A 20,911-nucleotide genomic window follows, 5' to 3' on the forward strand; every position below is an offset into this window, starting at 1 on the left:
ACTTGAGAATCTTTGCCCTTTCCATAGTGTGGAAGGAAGTCATCCCACTGAATAGTTGATGAATAAGTTGTGGAGGGGGGAGCTTTGCCCCTAATGACAGTTCAGGTCAGGAATGCAAATGATGATCCATTTACATAGTGCCCTGCAGTTTAAAAATAACATTTCTTTTATTCCCTCAAATACAGTGTCAGGGAAATAGGGCTGTGGCTCTTGTCATATATTACTTATGGTGGGAACTGAAGATCAGATGACTTTGCTGATAAGGTCATAGGCTAGTAAGTGGTTGGGCTGAGGGTAAACCCAGGGCTCCTACATGCTAATGCATTGAGCCTTCCAGTTTACCAAAGTGATTCTCAAGACATTTATAGGGTCACATTATGCTTTAGATGAATTTCCCACCTACTTACGGTGGTTTGGATATTGTGCAGTCATGGGAACAGAGTTCTCTGAAAACCTGACATTTCAAAGTTCCTCAGAGCCCTGCCAGAGCCTTTTGTGTATAGTACCAGTGTGCAGTTGTATTGTCCCTTGCATAAGTTGAGTTCTTTGGTGGCAGGAATGCTCATTTCTTTTGGTAGAGCCTGGCAAAATATGTACAAAATCATCATCTATTAAAGTGAACAGGGCAGCACTAATGTTTACACGTATACCTTTTGACTTCTGTAACTTTTTTTTTCTTTCATATTTTGGATATAGTTTTAGTTTGCTTATTTTAGAAAATATCTGGAAACCATTTTTAAACGTACTTTTAATGCAGGCAGCAAACTAGTGGCCATTCTAGGTGTCTTAACCACTTTATATTAGAAAGTTAGGGAATTCCCTGGCGGTCCAGTGGTTAGGACTTGGCACTTTTATTGCCAGGGGCCCAGGTTCAGCCCCTGGTCAGGGAACTAAGATCCTACAAGCAGTGCTGTGGCCAAAGGAGAAAAGAAAGCTTGTAGTGTGTTCACCTTTACGTAATGAAAGGGATGCTTCCTTGGAGTTTGTATTTATGATGGTAATGAGTTAAATTAGCCTAATTTCATTCCTAGTAACATCTATTTGCAAGATGGCTGGCCAGTATTGAGGCAAAGAATCTGATTCCTGTGGAACTGTAGAAGGATCATCTTGAATCCAATCAAGTCAGATATCATAGCTATGTCATAAACTATTCTCTTTGAAATGAGAAAGCTCAGTATAAATACATATAATAATGTGTTATTGATGCTTCCAGTGTTTGAATGGTAAGTCTAGATGCTTCATTTGCTATTGAAAATGGGTTAGAACATTGCCCAGTAGCAACTTTGACATATTTTTCTAAGGTTCATTTTTTTCAACAAATGAGTACCTGCTGTGAGCCGAGAAGACAAAAGCTCATGCCTTCAGAGGTTTAAGTTCTAGGTTCGTTATGTTTCATTGAGCCGTCATTGACAGTACTATGTAGACTGAGTAAGCCATACCTGCTTGAAAGACAAAAGTGGAAAGTGAACAAGAGTAAAGGAATTGGCCTCTATCACAGGTGAATTTCATTTTATACACCATACATGTTCTTGAAATTTAATCTTATTTTGAATGCACTGGGACGTGTCACTGTGGGAGAAAATCTGAGGTGAATTCTTTTACAATTAAGGAATTATCTCACACAGTTTGTAATCACCTAATTTGTTAGTTGGCAGGTTGGGGAAAAGTAACATTTACTGAAGGCCAAGTATGTGCCTTGTATTATGTTAGGAAAGTTTTTACAAATGTTATCTTATTTAATCTTCTTAAGAGCTTTGTGAAGAAGAGCTATCATTTTGTAAGTGAGGAGACTGAGCCCAGGGAGACTGGCCCCCAGTGTGTGGGGGGATTTTTTTTGTTTTGTTTTTTTAATATTTATTTGGCTGCGCCGGGTCTTACTTGCGGCACATGGGATCTAGTTCCCTGACCAGGGATTGAACCCGGGCCCCCTGTATTGTGAGTGCGGACTCTTAGCCACTCGACCACCAGGGAAGTCCCCAATGTGATTTTTTAAATTGTGAATTGAGGTAGAGGTGTTACCAATATACAGGTTGCATAGGTGGGAAGATTTTAGTTAAATTGTTATCTTTTCAAACAGTACATTTGTCTCCCAAGTTGTGGTAAGAATATCTTTTGGCAGGAAAGTAATTATGAAAGACTTAGAAATGTGGGATGTGATACTGTTTAATACTAGTGCTCATCATAAGTCATGACAACTGATACCAAAAGAATAAAAAGGGGCTGAAGCACTGCTGTCCAAGTCCAATAGAAATGTAATGCAAGCTGTATATGTGGTTTTGCATTTTCTAGTAAAACTAAAGGTAAAATTAATTTTATTTAACCCAATATGTCTGAAATACTGTTTCAACATATACTCAATCTGAATAAATTATTGAAGTGTTTCTTTTTTTTGAAACTAAGTCTACCAAATCCAGTGTGTATTTTACACTCACACCTCAACTGAGACCAGCCAGATTTCAAGTTCTCAGTAGCCACGTGTGGCTTGTAGGTATGGTATTGGACAGTGCAGTTCTAATGATTAAAAAACGGAAAAGATTTTTGGAAGCAGGACTTTGTAATCTCATATGTATGATTAATGTGTAAGTGACGAGGAAACAAAAAACTAATACATTCTTTTTTGTCTTTGGCAGAGAAGAAAGAAGGGGATCGTATGACTATAGCCAAGATCGTACATATTATGAGAATGTTCGTACTCCAGGCACATATGCTGAGGATTCCAGACGGGACTATCCAGCTCGAGGGAGAGAATTTTATTCAGAATGGGAAACTTACCAAGGAGACTACTATGAATCACGATATTACGATGATCCCCGGGAATATAGGGATTACAGAAATGATCCTTATGAACAAGATATTCGGGAATACAGTTACAGGCAAAGGGAACGAGAAAGAGAACGTGAAAGATTTGAGTCTGACCGGGACAGAGACCACGAGAGGAGGCCAATTGAACGCAGTCAGAGTCCAGTTCACTTGCGACGCCCACAGAGTCCTGGAGCATCACCCTCACAGTCAGAGAGATTGCCTAGTGATTCCGAGAGGAGGATTTACAGCCGATCCTCGGACCGGAGTGGAAGCTGTAGCTCACTTTCCCCTCCAAGATATGATAAACTTGACAAACCTCGTTTGGAACGCTATACAAAAAACGAAAAGACAGATAAAGAACGAACTTTTGATCCTGAGAGAGTGGAAAGAGAGAGACGTTTAATAAGGAAGGAAAAGGTGGAGAAGGACAAAACTGACAAGCAGAAACGGAAAGGAAAAGTTCATTCCCCTAGTTCTCAGTCTTCAGAAACAGACCAAGAAAATGAGAGAGAACAAAGCCCTGAAAAATCAAGGAGTTCTAATAAACTGAGCAGAGAGAAAGCTGACAAAGAAGGAGTAGCAAAAAACCGCTTGGAACTCATGCCTTGTGTGGTTTTGACTCGAGTGAAAGAAAAAGAGGGGAAGGTTATTGACCATACTCCTTTGGAAAAGCTGAAAGCCAAGCTTGATAATGACACTGTCAAGTCTTCTGCCTTAGATCAGAAACTTCAGGTCTCTCAGACAGAGCCTGCAAAATCTGAGTTGTCTAAACTAGAATCTGTTAGAATGAAAGCGCCAAAGGAAAGGGGGCTTTCAAGCCACATAGAAGTGGTAGATAAGGAAGGCAGGCCTAAACCCAGGAAGCACCTAAAACCAGAGCAAACTGTTGATGGGGTAAGTGCTGTGGATCTGGAGAAGCTGGAAGCGAGGAAAAGGCGTTTTGCAGATTCCAATTTGAAAGCAGAAAGGCAAAAATCAGATGTTAAGAAAAGTAGCCCAGAGATGGAAGATGCTCGGGTGCTTTTAAAGAAACAGCCTGACATATCATCTAGAGATGTCATTCTACTGAGGGAAGGAGAGTCTGAGAAAAAGACGGTGAGGAAAGAAATTCTTAAAAGAGAATCTAAAAAAATCAAACTAGACAGACTTAATGCTGTTCCCAGCTCCAGAGAGTGTCAGGAGCTTGCCAGCATTTCTGTGGGGACTGTATCAAGGCCCAACTCAGATCTGCAAGCAAGGCTGAGAGAACCAGTAGGTGAATCTGTGGAAAACCAAGAAATCCAGTCCAAAAAACCCACTCCTTCAAAACCACCACTTAAACAGCTGGAGCTATTAGATGATCAAGGACCAGAGAGAGAAGATAATAGGAAAAACTATTGCAGTCTTCGTGATGAACCACTTGAATGTAAATCAGGCCAAGATAAACCACATTCAGTAAATACTGAAGAAAAAATTGGCATTGATATTGATCACACGCAGAGTTACCGAAAACAAATGGAGCAGAGTCGTAGAAAACAGCAGATGGAGATGGAAATAGCCAAGTCCGAAAAGTTTGGCAGTCCTAAAAAAGATGTGGATGAATATGAAAGACGTAGTCTTGTTCACGAGGTCGGCAAACCCCCTCAGGATGTCACTGACGACTCTCCTCCCAGCAAAAAGAAGAGGATGGACCATGTTGATTTTGACATCTGCACCAAGAGAGAACGGAACTACAGAAGTTCACGCCAAATCAGTGAAGATTCTGAAAGGACTGGTGGTTCCCCCAGTGTCCGACATGGTTCCTTCCATGAGGAAGATGACCCTGTTGGTTCCCCTAGGGTAATGTCAATAAAAGGGTCTCCTAAAGTAGATGAAAAAGGTCTCCCGTATTCTAATATAACAGTCAGAGAAGAGTCCTTAAAATTTAATCCTTATGATTCTAGCAGGAGAGAACAGATGGCAGACATGGCCAAAATAAAGCTATCTGTCTTGAATCCTGAAGATGAACTAAGTCGGTGGGACTCTCAAATGAAACAAGATGCCAGCAGATTTGATGTGAGTTTCCCAAACAGCATAATTAAGAGAGACAGCCTTCGAAAGAGGTCTGTACGTGACTTGGAACCTGGTGAGGTGCCTTCTGATTCTGATGAAGATGGTGAACACAAATCTCACTCACCCAGAGCCTCTGCATTATTTGAAAGTTCTCGGTTGTCTTTTTTATTGAGGGACAGAGAAGACAAACTACGTGAGAGAGATGAAAGACTCTCCAGTTCTTTAGAAAGGAACAAATTTTATTCTTTTGCATTGGATAAGACAATCACACCAGACACTAAGGCTTTGCTTGAAAGAGCTAAATCCCTGTCTTCATCTCGAGAAGAAAATTGGTCTTTTCTTGATTGGGACTCCCGATTTGCTAATTTTCGAAACAACAAAGATAAAGAAAAGGTTGACTCTGCTCCAAGACCTATTCCATCCTGGTACATGAAAAAGAAGAAAATTCGGACTGATTCAGAAGGAAAAATGGATGATAAGAAAGATGACCATAAAGAAGAAGAACAGGAAAGGCAAGAGTTATTTGCTTCTCGTTTTTTACACAGCTCAATCTTTGAACAAGATTCTAAGCGATTGCAGCATCTAGAGAGAAAAGATGAAGAATCTGACTTCGTTTCTGGCAGGTTATATGGGAGGCAGACATCTGATGGAGTGAATAGCACAACTGATTTGATTCAAGAGCCAGTAGTTCTTTTCCATAGCAGATTTATGGAACTCACACGAATGCAACAGAAAGAAAAAGAAAAAGACCAAAAACCCAAAGAGGTCGAGAAACAGGAGGATACAGAGGATCACCCCAAGACCTCAGAATCTGCTTCTGAAAATAAAGAGTCAGAACTGAAAACTCCACCTTCGATTGGGCCTCCTAGTGTCACAGTTGTAGCTCCAGAGTCTGCAGCATCATCACTGGAGAAGACAGCTGCTGAAAGAACAGGAGAGGTGCCTTCAGTGACAGAAGAGAAGACCACTCAGCCAGCCTCTGTCTCAGAAGAAGCAAAACCTGTATCTGATCTGACTCCCATCGCTGTGGAACAACCTGAACAAGTAGACTTGCCCCCAGGAGTGGACACCAGGAAAGACGTTGCTGAGACTCCTTTAGTTGTTGAAGAAAACTCATCAGTCGATCAGCTGCCTTATTTGGACGCCAAGCCTCCAACTCCTGGGGCCTCATTTTCCCAGGTAGAGATCAGTGTAGATCCAGAGCCTGACAGTACCCAGACACTTTCAAAACCGACTCAGAAGCCTGAGGAAGCCGATGAGCCAAAAGTGGAGAAGCCAGACTCAGCTGCTAATGTCGAACCTAATGCAAGTCAAAACGCTGAAGATGTTCACGAGGTCCCGCCTCCAGCTACTGAAGGTGTAGAGGTTGACCCTCCAGTTGCTGCAAAAGATAAAAAGCCGAACAAAAGTAAACGTTCCAAGACCCCCATTCAGGCAGCTGCAGCAAGTATCGTGGAGAAGCCTGTCACAAGGAAGAGTGAGAGGATAGACCGGGAAAAGCTCAAGCGGTCCAGTTCTCCTCGGGGAGAAGCACAGAAGCTTTTAGAATTGAAGATGGAGGCAGAGAAGATTACAAGGGCTGCCTCTAAAAACTCATCCGCGGACCCTGAACACCCTGAGCCAAGCTTGCCCCTCAGCCGAACCAGGCGCCGGAATGTAAGGAGTGTCTACGCAACCGTGGGTGACCATGAGAGCCGCTCTCCCGTCAAGGAGCCTGTTGAGCAACCACGAGTGACCAGGAAGAGACTGGAGCGGGAGCTGCAGGAGGCTGCAGTGGTTCCTACAACCCCTAGGAGGGGGAGGCCTCCAAAAGCACGCCGTCGAGCTGATGAAGATGATGAGACCGAGGCAAAAGAGCCAGTGGAGACAGTCAAGCCAGCCGAGGGGTGGAGGTCCCCACGCTCCCAGAAAGTAGCTGCTGGTGTCCAACAGGGGAAAAAGGGGAAAAATGAGCCAAAAGTTGATGCTGAACGTCCTGAGGCCACCACTGAGGTGAGTCCCCAATTAAACGTGAAAGAAAATAACACAAAATCCAAGACTGATAAAGAAGAAGCAGGAAGTGAACAAAAACGTGATAGAAAAGAAATTAGCACAGACAAAAATCCACCCGAAACCCCCCCAGTTGAAGTGGTGGAGAAAAAAACAGCCCCTGAGAAAAACTCCAAGTCCAAGAGAGGAAGATCTCGAAACTCGAGATCAGCAGTGGACAAATCTGCAAATCTGAGAAATGTGGAAGCCACTGTAAGTCCCGGCGCGGCTGCAGGCCCTGCGGGACTGCCGGCGGAGGAGACGGCTGCGGTCGCGGCAGTTTCCCCTGAGAAGAGCGAGAGTCCCCAAGAGGAGGCTAGTTTATCGTTGCGTTTGAGCAGTGAGCCAGCTGATCTGGACAAGGAACCAGAGAAGGAAGATGGGTCTGCCTCTAAGCCGTCCCCGGAAGCAAATCAGTTAGCCAAGCAGATGGAGCTGGAGCAGGCCGTGGAGAACATCGAGAAGCTCGCGGAAACCTCCACCCCCACGGCTTTCAAGGCGGCAGCTGCAGATGCCCCAGAGCGCCTCTCCACAGAGGACCGGGACAAGCCCGCACACCAGGCCAGCGAAACAGAGCTGGCTGCGGCCATCGGTTCCATCATCAATGACATTTCTGGGGAGCCAGAAAACTTCCCAGCACCTCCACCTTACCCTGCAGAGTCTCAGACAGATCTTCAGTCTCCTGAGGAAGGAATGGAGCCTGAGACCGATGAGGCTGTGTCTGGCATCTTGGAGACTGAGGCTGCTACAGAATCTTCTAGGCCACCAGGCAGTGCACCTGACCCCTCAGCAGGCCCAGCAGATACCAAGGAAGCCAGAGAGAACAGCAGCGAAACCTCCCACCCAGTGCCGCAAGTCAAAGGATCAAAAGAAGCAGAAGTTACTCTTGCTCGGAAAGACAAAGGGCGCCAGAAGACCACTCGATCACGCCGCAAACGGAATACAAACAAGAAAACTGGGGGCGCTACAGAGACCCATGTCTCTGAACCTGACCAAGTTCAAAGCAAGAGCCCTGCTACAAGCGAGGGGGCCACGACACAGCCCCCAGAAACTCCACAGGAAGAAAAGCAGAGTGACAAGCCCCAGTCCACTCCCCCTGAGTCATGTGCTTCTGACCCAAGCAAGACTACATCCCAGGGAAATTTGTCCCAAGAAAGCAGTGTTGAAGAAAAGACTCCAACCAAAGCATCTGCGCTCCCAGACCTTCCCCCGGCCTCACAGCCAGCCCCCGTGGATGACGAGCCTCGAGCCAGATTCAAGGTGCACTCCATCATTGAAAGTGACCCGGTGACCCCGCCCAGTGACTCAAGCATGCCCACTCCCCCAATTCCTTCCGTAACGATAGCAAAGCTCCCACCCCCTGTCGCTGCTGGGGGGATCCCACACCAGAGTCCGCCGACGAAGGTGACAGAGTGGATCACGAGGCAGGAGGAGCCACGGGCGCAATCCACCCCATCTCCGGCCCTTCCCCCAGACACAAAGGCCTCTGACATAGACACCAGCTCCAGTACGCTGAGGAAGATCCTCATGGACCCTAAATACGTATCTGCCACGGGCGTCACTTCCACGAGTGTCACAACTGCCATTGCAGAGCCTGTCAGTGCTGCCCCTTGCCTGCATGAGGCACTACCCCCTCCGGTTGAATCTAAAAAGCCTCTTTTAGAAGAAAAAGCAGCAGCTCCAGTAACTAACACCTCCGACACACAGGTCTCAGAGGTTCCAGTGGCCACTGACAAAGAAAAGGTGACTCCAGTCATTGCTCCCAAAATTACTTCTGTTATTAGCCGGATGCCTGTCAGCATTGATTTGGAGAATTCGCAAAAGATAACTCTGGCGAAGCCAGCTCCTCAGACCCTGACTGGCCTGGTGAGCGCCCTGACCGGCCTGGTGAATGTCTCCTTGGTTCCAGTGAATGCACTGGCCGGCCCAGTGAATGCCCTGAAAGGCCCTGTGAAGGGCTCAGTGGCCACGCTGAAAGGCTTGGTGAACACTCCCGCTGGCCCTGTGAATGTCCTAAAGGGACCAGTGAATGTTCTGACGGGGCCCGTGAATGTTCTCACGGCTCCAGTGAACGCCGCCACGGGCACAGTGAACACTGCCGCGGGTGCGGTGACAGTTTCCGCGGGTGCGGTGACTGCTGCATCTGGGGTTGTGACTGCCACGACAACAGGTGCAGTGACTGTGGCAGGTGCAGTGATTGCACCATCCGCAAAGTGCCGACAGAGATCCGGCACTAATGACAACAGTCGGTTCCACCCAGGGTCTATGTCTGTGATTGATGACCGTCCGGCAGACACGGGCTCTGGCGCTGGGCTGCGTGTGAACACTTCAGAAGGGGTTGTGCTGCTGAGCTATTCGGGGCAGAAGACTGAAGGCCCACAGCGGATCAGTGCCAAGATTAGCCAGATCCCCCCAGCAAGTGCAATGGACATTGAGTTTCAACAGTCGGTGTCCAAGTCCCAGGTCAAACCCGATTCTGTCATGCCATCTCAGCCTCCGCCCAAAGGCCCTCAGGCTCCTTCAGGCTATGCAAACGTGGCCACCCATTCTACTCTGGTACTAACTGCCCAGACCTATAACGCATCTCCTGTGATTTCATCGGTTAAGGCCGACCGTCCGTCCTTGGAGAAGCCTGAGCCCATTCATCTCTCTGTGTCCACACCCGTCACCCAGGGTGGCACAGTAAAGGTCCTCACCCAGGGCATAAACACACCCCCGGTGCTGGTTCACAACCAGCTGGTCCTCACCCCAAGCATAGTCACCACTAACAAAAAGCTTGCTGACCCCGTCACCCTCAAAATAGAGACTAAGGTCCTTCAGCCAGCAAACCTGGGGTCCACTCTTACACCCCACCACCCTCCTGCTCTGCCCAGCAAACTGCCTGCAGAAGTGAACCACGTCACCTCGGGGCCCAGCACCCCGACAGATCGGACTGTCTCCCATTTGGCAGCCACCAAGCCAGATGTGCATTCCCCTCGACCTAGCGGGCCGGCTCCGTCCCCATTCCCGAGGGCATGCCACCCCAGCAGCACCACATCCGCCGCGCTCTCCACTAATGCCACGGTCATGCTGGCTGCGGGCATTCCTGTGCCGCAGTTCATCTCTAGCATCCACCCAGAGCAGTCCGTCATCATGCCACCCCACAGCATCACCCAGACCGTGTCGCTCAGCCACCTGTCACAGGGCGAGGTGAGGATGAACACGCCCACGTTGCCCAGCATCACCTACAGCATCCGGCCAGAGACACTTCACTCTCCTCGGGCCCCCCTGCAGCCCCAGCAAATAGAGGTCCGGGCCCCGCAGCCAGCCACAGCTGGTGTGCCCGCCCTGGCCTCCCAGCACCCTCCAGAGGAAGAAGTGCATTATCACCTCCCCGTTGCTCGAGCCGCAGCCCCTGTGCAGTCGGAGGTGCTGGTCATGCAGTCTGAGTACCGACTACACCCGTACACTGTGCCCCGGGATGTGAGGATCATGGTGCATCCTCACGTGACGGCCGTCAGCGAGCAGCCCCGGGCAGCGGACGGGGTGGTGAAAGTGCCACCAGCCAGCAAGGCCCCTCAGCAGCCAGGGAAAGAAGCCGCCAAGATGGCAGATGCCAAAGCCGCCCCCGCCCCCGCCCCCGCCCCCCACGGTGAGGCCCGCATCCTCACAGTCACACCCAGCAACCAGCTGCAGGGGCTGCCTCTGACCCCGCCTGTGGTGGTGACGCACGGGGTGCAGATTGTGCACTCCAGCGGGGAGCTCTTCCAGGAGTACAGGTACGGGGACGTCCGCACCTACCACAGCCCGGCTCAGCTCGCGCACACGCCGTTTCCTGCTGCTGCCTCCATTGGCCTGCCTTCCCGGACCAAGGCTCCTGCTCAGGTGAGAGCGCCAGAAATCTGCCTTCTGGTCCACATGGTGGTGGAGGTGCCAGTAAGGTCCCTAAGATATGTTGTCCTTGTTGTGGATTTAAAGAGGCGCTTCCTAAATTTCAGGATGGAGGGGTGAATCACAGCACGGAGAGCCCGGGGACGTGGAGGGAGCTCATTGTGGGAGCGGGTGGCGGGGCGGCTCTTGCCTGCGGTGGGTGAGGAGATAGGGAACAGGTGACCTTTCACCGGAACCCTCAATCCTGAACGCCCGGGAGCATGGCTGTCTGGTTAAAGCCCCTTCCGGGGGCCTGGCCCACAGGAGATGCCCTGCAGCTGGCCTGCCCAGGGGCTCACGTCTGCTTGGTTGGGGCAGGATGTTGTTGGTGCGTAACAGACTCTGACTCCATTCCTTTCTCTTCTCGCCCAACTCCAGGGCCTCCCTCCCGAAGGCGAGCCCTCGCAGCCTCTGCAGCCCGCGCAGTCCGCACAGCCGGCCCAGTCCACGCAGACCTCCCAGCTCAGCCAGCCAGGCCAGCCACCAAGCAGCAAGATGCCTCCAGTCTCCCAGGAGGCAAAGGGCACCCAGACAGGAGTAGAGCAGCCGCGCCTCCCAAACGTACCTGGAAACAGGCCGGCGGAGCCTCATGCCCAGGTCCACAGGGCTCAGGCGGAAACAAGCCAGACCTCCTATCCTTCCCCCGTGTCTGTCTCGATGAAGCCTGACCTCCCGGCCCCTCTTCCTGCTCAGGCTGCCCCAAAGCAGCCGTTGTTTGTCCCTACACCCTCAGGCCCCAGCCCCCCTCCAGGACTGGCTCTGCCGCATACTGAAACCCAGCCCGCCCCCAAACAAGATTCCTCTCCTCATTTGACTTCCCAGAGACCTGTGGATATGGTCCAGCTTCTGAAGGTAAGCCTGGGCAGGGCCTCCCCTACCACCCTTCGAGCTTTGTGCTATTGTCAGTGTCCCGAGAGCCCCACTTGACTTAGATCAGCAAGTTGCTGCCTGGGGCCGTGGCCAGCACAGCTGTGTTCTCCAGCCGTGAGCTCACTTCTGTTTGTTTCCCTGTGAGCAGAAGTACCCCATCGTGTGGCAGGGCCTCCTGGCCCTCAAGAACGACACAGCTGCTGTGCAGCTCCACTTCGTCTCTGGCAACAATGTCCTGGCCCATCGGTCCCTGCCGCTCTCTGAAGGAGGGCCCCCCCTGAGGATTGCCCAGAGGATGCGGCTGGAGGCCTCACAGCTGGAGGGGGTTGCCCGAAGGATGACGGTAAGACTCAGGGCCCAGGTGAGCAAACTGCCCCGCCCACAGCAAGGGAAGGCACGGGTGGCCCCCCACTGCCTGTCTCCGTGGCTTGTCACGGGGTGCAGTAATGGCTTTCTTGGAGGGGATGATGAAGGGCATGTCCTCTCTCCACGAGGGGTGTAAAGTGCCTCTAGATCCAGAGATGCTTTTTTTCATTCAGCAAATATATGGGTGGCCCTCAGGGTCATCATAGAGGTGGGGATTTAGGAGCCGAATCACCTGGGTTGGACAGGCCTCTTCTTGGGCTCTTTTGTGAGGTGGCCCCCCGATCACTGACAGCTTCCTGTTCCCCAGGTGGAGACAGATTACTGTCTGCTGCTGGCTCTGCCCTGTGGCCGTGACCAAGAGGACGTCGTGAGCCAGACCGAGTCCCTCAAGGCTGCCTTCATCACGTATCTGCAGGCCAAGCAGGCGGCAGGCATCATCAACGTTCCCAACCCTGGCTCCAATCAGGTCAGCCCGGTGTCCTGCCTCGGCGCACACACGTGGGGCTGGTCTCGGCTGCTCAGGCCGTCTGACTGATCTGGTGGCGTGGGCCGCCAGTGCCAGCTAGGGTAGTCAGGACAGCTTCCCAGAGGAGCTGGACAAAGGGGCATTCTGGATAGAGGAAACCAGTGGAGTGCGTGGGCCGGACTACTGCTGCCCATCCTGGAGACAGTCAGTGGACGGCTGAGGCAGCAGCAGTTTTCCTTTAGCTTAAGGATAGAGAAGTTCTCAGGGGTTAGTTTCACGTTAATTCTCTGATAATCTAGTTTTCTTCTGGTAGACAGTCTTGGAGACCTTAGCTGGTTGGGAAATTGACTCAGCCTGGCTCTCTGCTGGGCCTTTGGGCCCCCAGTTGGAAATGTTTTAGGGAAGAGTGGTAGTGGGGTGGGTGACGTGAAGACAGGAGGTCCCATTTTTCTCTCTTGTCCCTCTCTCCAGCCTGCCTACGTGCTGCAGATCTTCCCGCCCTGCGAATTCTCTGAGAGTCACCTGTCCCGTCTGGCCCCCGACCTCCTGGCCAGCATCTCCCACATTTCTCCCCACCTCATGATCGTCATTGCCTCCGTGTGAGCCACCGAATGGTCACCACTCGGCGTATCTTCCTGAGGCTCTGCAGCAAAAAATAAAACACAGGACAACCCAGCCAAGTGGAGGAAGAAGCTGCCGGGGGGGGACAGACTCCACTGCCAGACGGCCAGCCTCGCTCTCCTACCCGCCCGCCCGCCCGGCTCAGTCAGACAGACCCCGCCTGGGCAGTGGTGCTGCTACTCGTATGTTTACATGACATTTAGCCCAAGGACAGACCACCAACCAATGGACTTGCAGACACCTTGAGGCTGGGTTTCTCTCTCCTCCTCTTGGAGAAAAGGAACAGGGCAGTGGAATTTTTTTGTTTTTGTTTTTAAGAAACAAAACAGAACTGCCTTTGCACTAAATTAGTGACTTGGACTTTTGCACAGTGAAGACAGGCTGTGACACTCTGGATGTCTTGGTGTACGTGAACACACATGGCACACACATCGCAGACTCTCATGCAGGACTTCAAACTTCTGCTGAAACCTTGGGGTCAAGGAACATTTCATTGGGCTGTGTTGTCCCCACCCCTCCCTTCCCCTTGCTCATTTGGATGTCATCTCTCTTTAATTCTCCTGCTGCCACCATCTCTGATTCACCCAGGATGTACAGTTTACAATCAGAAAAGAGCAAACAGAAGGATTTTCTCTCTTGGTGGAATATGCAGAACTTGGGATGTGTGTATATATAAATATATAATATATATAAATATATATAATACTGACTTAAAAATCAAATTCCCCGACATACATTTTTTTTAATCTGTGCCAAAAATGTGTTTTCAGAGAAAATCTTATTTTCATACTCAGACTTTGTATTGTCACTCATTTGTATAAGTGCGCTTCGTTACAGCACGGGCCCTGCTCCCGCAACTTGGAAGTGTCACACACACAAAAAGACTGTACAAAAGACTGGCTTCCCTTCTTCCTGTGACCTTGACCTCTCCCCCCAACTTCCTAACACTTATTAATTTATGAAAACTGTTTTTCTCAGCGCAGTTTTGTTTTGTGTGTCCATTGGATTACAAACTTTATTAAAAAATACAGAACATGTCAAGTGTGGATGTGATTGTCGCTTGGATGGGAGGGCCAGGGGTCCTTGGCTTATGGGAACAGCTAGCCTTCGTCCCACTTTTGCTTTCAACCCCCCACCACGTCTGTATATGGAACCTATTATTTCTTTTCTGCCACTGATCCTCCCCAAGGATCATTTTACCTTGTACAAAAGAAGATTTTCATCACAGACTGAACTTGAACTGTTTTTCAGTGCTGTGGTGTTCATCTGACACTTCAAGGTCCCAACTGGCTCCTGCGTAATGTCGAAGGCACTTCAAATTTGATGATTGATTGATTAAAGAATAAAGCCACCTCTCACTCAAACTCAGAAACATCTTAAGGAAAGGAAGCCTTGGGGTCTTGCCTCTTGTCCCTTCCTCCTCCGGGTGTGGTGCAGGCTGGCCCTGCAGCAGCTGCCTCCCAGTAGGAGGATGGCACTGGTGGGCCGAGCTTCCCCAGCAGCTGGACCCACCACAAGCTGGGGAGTTGGGCGTGGGGGACGGGAACACAAGGACCACAGAGTTGCTGCTCTCACTTGCAGTATCCCTGGGGCTCCTCCAAACAGAGCTATGCTTTCGGTGCGAGATGGTACCATCTCTGAGTGAGGAATTACAGGTGCTGGGGACAAGCTGTATGGAAAAGCGGCAGAGATGGCATCTCATGTCTCCCTGCTGACAGGTAAGAATGAGCTGCTTCGCAGTCCGCACTGCTGCTCCTGGTTTAAGCAGTGCTGCCGTCTCCCACCTCCCCATCACAGCTCCTGGCTGCTCATTCCTGTCCCTCCAGGCTCTCGGCCTTGTAGAGACGCCACTGATTCAGGGCAAATAAACGTTCTCAAAAGATGACACTGGCTTGGCCCTGATCTCGCGGCCAGGGTTCTACCGTGAAGCGAGCGTGGAGCCTCTCCCTCTTCCCTAGGCCCAACAGAAGCAGGCCTGCGGCCTGTTGGATCTGGTGCTCTGCCTACCTTGCTGTTCTGGCTGAATGGGCCCCCGAGCTGGGCTCTGTACGGGTGGCCTGGATCCTGGTAAGCAGTTGTGGCCAAGCCCTGTGGGCCCAGCTCCCAACACAAGGGCGCAGGGTCACAGCCGTGGCTCCACAGTGGAGGGAGGTGGAGAGGGGAGGTCCGATCCTCACGCCGAGCCGACGAGAAGCCTCCAACGAGGAGGCCAGATGGGGCTCGTGGAGCCGCAGTTTCTCTGGCCCGAGTGTGCTGCCCACACCCCAACTCAGGCAAAGCAACCAGCTTGCTTCTAGACGGGTCCCGGGGCTCCAGTCCCATTCTGCAAAGGGACAGCCTGGCTTCCCCCACAAGCAGGTCTCTGCCGACTGGTCGCTGGGTGGAGCAACCCTTCCCTGGCATCAGCCACAGCTGCCAGCTCCCCGCCCCAGCCCCACAGGGAGCTATAGGCAGCGTTAGAAAATAATCAGATTTATTCTCTCTAGGGAATGGGCTCACCCCTCTCAGTTCTAGGGTGCCGTCCAACCTTAAATAAACAGGAGGAGGGGGTGCCTGCTCACTCAGCAGACGGTGGACATTCAGGGGCTGTGGGAGGTGTCTCTGCCAGGGCCGGCTGCCCATCAGCCCCATCCCGAGGGCGGAAGACTAGCTCCCCAGTCTGCAGCACCTGCCCGGCCGGCCACGTGCTGCCTGGCCCGTACTGCTGGTAGAAGTCCGCATCCGTCTGGAACATGACCAGTGCCTGGGCCGTGTGGATCCGCACGTGCTGGGCCAGGCTGTTGGCATCCAGGAACTTATCTCCACAGGAGTCACAAGCGTAGAGGATGTGAGTGTTGGGATCTGTGGGAGTGGGGCTGCAGTTAGGAGAGGAAGGGCCCCTGGGTCCAGCAGCTTTCCCCCAGGCAGGCCCTCTCACCTTCTTCCTGCACTTGCTTCACAGCTTTGCTGATCTCGGCTTTAAGTACTTCTGTCTCATCTGCGGTCACCGCCGCCCCCACTGGCACCACTGTGGGCGGCATCGGCAGAGCCTGAGACCAGACTCACCTGCCCCTTTGCTGCCACCCCAGAGGCAACCCCTGCTGTGACCACCCCCTGCTGCCCTGGGAGCTGAGTGACGGTCCGCACCTGTGAGCTGAGTGACGGCCGTTGCCGCCAGTGCCTCAGTGGCCAGCGTGACCATGTCATCGACGGTGACCACGCTGACCTCACCGCCCTCCTCCGGCTCCAGGATTTTGATGCCTGCCTTGCCCTGGTGCACAGTCTTCACATGGGAACGAAGGTTGTCCACCCGGTTGAAGCCGCGACCGCACTTGTCACACAGGTAAGGCTTCTCTCCTGGGGGGGGAGGCAAGGTTCTCTCCTGCCATTGGGGGGGGTGCAGGGGGGGGTAGGACCTCAGTGGCCTCCAGCTTCCCCCGCAGCCCTGTCTTTTCCAGCAGGAAGCGCTCTGGGGCGGCCACCTGAGGCACAGGGAAGCTTCCAGTGGCCCCTGCACCTTCCAGAAGCTCTGAAAAAATGGGGCCCTCCTTGGAGTTAAACTGCTTTCAAGGCCGCCTTCAGCAAGTGCCGGCACCGAAGGCTGGGGTCTGGGGCACCTCCCACCCCACCACGCGCCCCAGAGCCAGGGCTTGGGACAGAGAGGCGGGGGCACGCACTCACCAGTGTGGATAATGATATGCTTGGACAGGTCCCCCACGTTCACGAAGGCCTTACTGCACACGCTGCACTTGTGAGGACGGATGTTGTCATGGTGGCGGATGTGATTGGCCAGCTGGCTAGACTGGACAAATCTGCAGGGCCAGAAAGAAAGGCTTACACAGAACCGCCCAGGCCTGGGCCGGGGGTGCTGGGCTGGGGCCTCCCACCTCAGGGTCTAGATCCGAGAGGACGCCGGGACCTGCGCCGGAGCAGTCTGCCGGGCTACCGACCGAGCCCTGGGCTTATTCTCTGACCCCCTCCACCCGCCGAGTGCTGGGACCCCACAGGACGCTGGCCGGGGGCCGGAAGGGCAGGACCTCTTTCCGCAACGCTCGCAGACGTAAGGCTTCTCCCCGGTGTGCTGGCGCACGTGGGCGATGAGGGAGCTGGCCTGGGTGAAGGCTTTGCCGCACATCACGCACTGGCATGGCTTCTCACCTGGGGACGGAGGCAGGGGACGGGAAGGTGTCGGCGCCTGCTCTCCTCCCTTGTGCCCGCACCCGGGCGCCGCCGGGCCGCTCACCCACCCGTGTGGATGCGGACGTGCCGCTGCAGGGCGCCGGGGTCAGCGAACTGCCGCTGGCAGTGGACGCACACGTAGGGCTTCTCACCACTGTGAATCCGAAGGTGCCGCTTCAGGTTCCCTGTGGCGAGACCGAGGGTGGGCCTGGCACTGGCGCCCGGGGCCGGGGGCGGGGCCGGGGGCGGGGCCAGCCGGGCCCTACCTGAGGTGGTGAACTGCTTCCCACACTCCCGGCACTTGAGGGGCCCGTCGGCGATGTGGATCTTCAGGTGGGCCTTCAGGTTCCCCACCTGCGCCCAGGCAGGGGGTCAGACGGCACGGAACCACCGATTCTCGGTCCTCCCGGGGGCCTGTGCGGGGCTCCCCCTTTCCTCAAGGCCGGGGGAAATGGGAAAACCACCCCCCTCAGTTCTTCCTGGCCCGCGCCCGCCCCCCAAGCCTGCCTTCCCAGTTTGCTCGGCAGCTCAGTCAAGAGCTCCACCCGGCAGGATCATTTTCTGCTCAGCCAACACCACCTACTTCCCCGCTAGGCACCCCGGGCCCCCGAGACGGAAGCCGCCGGAGCACAGGGGCCCGGGGCCGGCTCCCCCCACCTGGTTGAACTTCTTGTCGCAGTGAGGGCACTTGTGCTCCTTGTCGGTGTCGTGCGTCTCCAGATGGCGCATCTTGGACGTGGGGTCGGAGAACGAGCGGCCGCAGTAGTCGCACTGGTAGGGCTTCTCGCCGCTGTGCACCAGCTGGTGCCGCTTGAGGTTGCCCGACGTGGTGAAGAGCTTGCCGCAGTCCTCGCAGCGGTAGCGCGCCTCGCCCGAGTGCCGCTTCTTGTGCAGGTTCAGCAGGCTGATGAGCCGGTAGCTCTTGCCGCACTCCTCGCAGCCGTACGGCTTCAGCGGGCTGGCGGCAGGACACGGGGACAGGAGGCTCGCGGGGCTCGCGGGGCCGGGGCGGGTGGGCGGGCAGGGGGGGCGGCCGCTGGGCCTACCTGTGGGTCTTCTCGTGGGCCTTGCAGGCGGCCGGGTCAGAGAAGGCCTTGCTACACTCCCGGCACGAGAAGGGCTTCTCGCCCGTGTGGATGCGGATGTGTCGCTTGAAGTTGCCCGTGTGCGTGAACTCCTTCCCACAGTCCTGCGGGCACAGGGGGCGGGGTGTCGGGGGCGGCGCCGGGCGGGGGACCGGGGCGGGGCCGCCACTGCCCAAGGCGCACCTCGCACTTGTGGATGACGGAGCCGTAGGCCTTGGACTCCGTGCGGTCGCCGTAGGTGCCCGAGCGCAGGCCCCGCGCCTCCGCGCCGAGCTCCTGGCCCGAGTCCGTGCTGGCCGACTCCTCGCTCTCCTCGGGGGCCTCGCCCTTTTCCAGCGGCGGCCCCTCCTCCTTGACCACCGCGGGCACGGCGCCCTCCTCCTCTCGTTCTTCTCCCTTCCTGGCTGGCTCCACCTCCATTTCTGCCACAAGAGGGGCAGACGCTGAGGAAGCCGACCTGGCAACTGGCCAAGTGAGGCCTGGGCACGGCTCATCTCTGCACACACCCTCTCTCTGCGTGGGCGCCTCGCAGGGGCAGGGCAAGCCCAGGGGAGACCAATGACCGGGACAGTTGCCGCTTGGAGGATGCAGATGGGCCTCAGTCCACCGGAGGCCCCATATTTGGCGACACAGGTGGGAAGGGTACGTCAGCCAACAAGCACTGGGGGCGGGGGCTGGGGTGGGTGCCATGGCCGGCCAAGTTCCGCCACGGTGCTCAGCCCAGGGAAAAACAGCAGGGCCAGTACTGCGACAAGGACACTTCTGTGCTAAAGGGAAGCATGGCCAGGGTGTACAACCAAGAAACTGATGTCAAAATTCAAGAGTGAGGAAAGATGTCGGCCCAAAAGCTGATGTGAAAGACTGACTCACAGATCAGCTAAGGGAGGAAGAGAGCTGGCGGAAGGGGTGTGTGTGTGTGACGTGTGAGTGGGGGACGCCTGCGTGAGGGAGGGCGCCCCAGCTGGCGGAGGGTACCTTGCTCTGAGCTCTCTGACAAGGCGGCCTCGGCCTCAGCAGCAGCCATGCCGCTCGTGGGGTCCGGCTTGAGCTCCACAGGCTCCCGGGGGGCATCGGCCTTCTCCGTCTGCTCTGCACCTGGGGGTAGGGGTGTGGGGGCATCCGGGGCTGGACTGGCACCCTCTGTCCAGGGGCCGGTCGGCTCTCCTGGACCAGACCCCTGGAAGCGGCTATGGCCCCAGGGGTGGGGGGAGCACATCCAAGCTCGGGCTGCTTGAGCCTCTGCTCTGGCTTTAAGAGATGCCCCAGAAAAAATAACCGGTGGTTTTGGGTAACCTGAGTTCAAGGGATGCAGTTGCCTGTGCCTCCCTCCCTCCCTCCCCCAGGAGCCTCCTGAGAAAGCTGCTCACTGCGCTGGAGCCCACGCTGCTGGCAGGTGATGGACAGGCAGCCAGGTCCTCAGCATCGCAACTCACCGCTGGCCGCGCTCTCGGCCTGGCCGCCTCGCTCCTCTTTGGGCTCCCTGCCCAGCCCCGCGGGTGGACTGCTTCTGGCCAGGTCCAGCTCGTTCAGTGTAGTGGCAGCCGTCTTCTCTTCTTTGGCTCTCTTGTCCCCCACTGGAGGTGGAACAGGACAGACCTGCCATTTCCCATCAAGTGTCCACCACTTGGCGGGGTGAGGTGGCCCAGAGCTGGCAGCTCTTCCAAACCTCCCTGGGGATACGTCTAAGGAGCGGTTTGTTGGCTTTGCTCATTCAACAGATTATTCATAGGCACCGACATCACACCAGGCTGCCGCCGGGCCTGGGGTACAACAGTCATGGCTGCTGCTCCCACGGGGCTCGCGGACTGGTCGGGGAGACAGTCATCACACGTGAAATGACGCTGATCAGAGATGGGTGCTTACAAGGAGAGGAGCGTGGTTCTCTGAAAGTGTGCCACAAGGCACGTGGCCCACACTGGGCCGCAAGGTGCCTTCCTGAGGCACTAAGGGGAGAAGGAGTAAGGGTGTGGGCGAGGAGACCTGCCGGGAGAGGGAAGTCCTGTGCAAAGGCCTCGAGCCAGGCATGGCTGCCGGTGCCCTCAGGCAGGGAGGGCAGACGGGGCCCCTCTGAGAGGCGTTCTCAGACTTCGCTGCAGCTGCTCCCCACGAGCTCCCCACAACACAGGCGAGGCCAAAGAGGTGACACAGAGAGGCGGGGGCAGAGCTCCCATCAGACGCCACCTGCTCAGGAATAGCCTGCCAAGAATCTTACCTTCCAAGGCCGAGGCCTCCATACTCTCCCCAGGGCTGGCAGCCGGCTCAGCCAGTGACTTGAGGGCATGGCAGGCCGTGATGATGTCCTGCATCTGCAGGAAGCTGGCCACAGCCAGCACATCGTCCACGTTCTCAGAGCTCAGGCTCAGCTTGGCCGTGTACATAAACTCCAGCACCTGCCCCAGGCCTGCCAAGGACACAGACAGCCATCACGGACCCACCTCGAGGCCTGGCCCCAGCAGCCTGTCCAGCTGCCCCACTCCGTGGCAGGATCCAGGGATTTGTGAAAAGCAGGGGGGCGGTGGCAGCCCACTGTCTCCCCATCTCCCGTGCCAGTGGAGAGGCGGGCAACCTGGGGATT

At 54.4% G+C, this 20,911-nt stretch overlaps 3 protein-coding genes across 7 annotated transcripts in view; 1 reads left to right on the forward strand and 2 right to left on the reverse strand.

Annotated features, from left to right (window-relative positions):
• Nucleotides 1–14,128, forward strand: part of SPEN (spen family transcriptional repressor) — a 91,724-nt gene extending 77,596 nt beyond the window's left edge. For all 4 annotated transcript variants that reach the window (XM_032650816.1, XM_032650806.1, XM_032650823.1 and 1 more), the window contains 5 exons: nucleotides 2,631–10,725; nucleotides 11,149–11,622; nucleotides 11,789–11,983; nucleotides 12,314–12,472; nucleotides 12,944–14,128. In XM_032650816.1, coding sequence (XP_032506707.1) covers nucleotides 2,631–10,725; nucleotides 11,149–11,622; nucleotides 11,789–11,983; nucleotides 12,314–12,472; nucleotides 12,944–13,075 — 9,055 coding nt within the window. In that variant the 3' untranslated portion in view covers nucleotides 13,076–14,128. The remainder of the gene's footprint in view (nucleotides 1–2,630; nucleotides 10,726–11,148; nucleotides 11,623–11,788; nucleotides 11,984–12,313; nucleotides 12,473–12,943) is intronic.
• Nucleotides 14,129–14,275: 147 nt separating this feature from the next.
• LOC116763279 lies at nucleotides 14,276–15,525 on the reverse strand. Its single transcript, XM_032650858.1, has 2 exons — nucleotides 15,101–15,525; nucleotides 14,276–14,762 (listed from the first exon to the last, which is right to left on the reverse strand). Exons 1-2 carry the CDS (start codon nucleotides 15,494–15,496, stop codon nucleotides 14,316–14,318), a joined length of 843 nt encoding a protein of 280 aa, XP_032506749.1. The 5' UTR covers nucleotides 15,497–15,525; the 3' UTR covers nucleotides 14,276–14,315.
• A 24-nt stretch (nucleotides 15,526–15,549) lies between these two features.
• The window catches only part of ZBTB17 (zinc finger and BTB domain containing 17), a 30,285-nt gene continuing 24,923 nt past the window's right edge, over nucleotides 15,550–20,911 (reverse strand). For both annotated transcript variants that reach the window (XM_032650851.1, XM_032650847.1), the window contains 13 exons: nucleotides 20,549–20,737; nucleotides 19,770–19,910; nucleotides 19,312–19,431; nucleotides 18,520–18,758; nucleotides 18,298–18,440; nucleotides 17,909–18,209; nucleotides 17,518–17,605; nucleotides 17,320–17,436; nucleotides 17,110–17,230; nucleotides 16,754–16,884; nucleotides 16,220–16,429; nucleotides 16,011–16,100; nucleotides 15,550–15,934 (listed from right to left, as the gene is read on the reverse strand). In XM_032650851.1, the coding sequence (XP_032506742.1) occupies nucleotides 15,651–15,934; nucleotides 16,011–16,100; nucleotides 16,220–16,429; nucleotides 16,754–16,884; nucleotides 17,110–17,230; nucleotides 17,320–17,436; nucleotides 17,518–17,605; nucleotides 17,909–18,209; nucleotides 18,298–18,440; nucleotides 18,520–18,758; nucleotides 19,312–19,431; nucleotides 19,770–19,910; nucleotides 20,549–20,714 (2,151 nt within the window). In that variant the 5' untranslated portion in view covers nucleotides 20,715–20,737 and the 3' untranslated portion in view covers nucleotides 15,550–15,650. The remainder of the gene's footprint in view (nucleotides 15,935–16,010; nucleotides 16,101–16,219; nucleotides 16,430–16,753; nucleotides 16,885–17,109; nucleotides 17,231–17,319; nucleotides 17,437–17,517; nucleotides 17,606–17,908; nucleotides 18,210–18,297; nucleotides 18,441–18,519; nucleotides 18,759–19,311; nucleotides 19,432–19,769; nucleotides 19,911–20,548; nucleotides 20,738–20,911) is intronic.

Source organism: Phocoena sinus, chromosome 1 (genome assembly GCF_008692025.1).
Source record: "Phocoena sinus isolate mPhoSin1 chromosome 1, mPhoSin1.pri, whole genome shotgun sequence".
NCBI lineage: Eukaryota > Metazoa > Chordata > Mammalia > Artiodactyla > Phocoenidae > Phocoena > Phocoena sinus.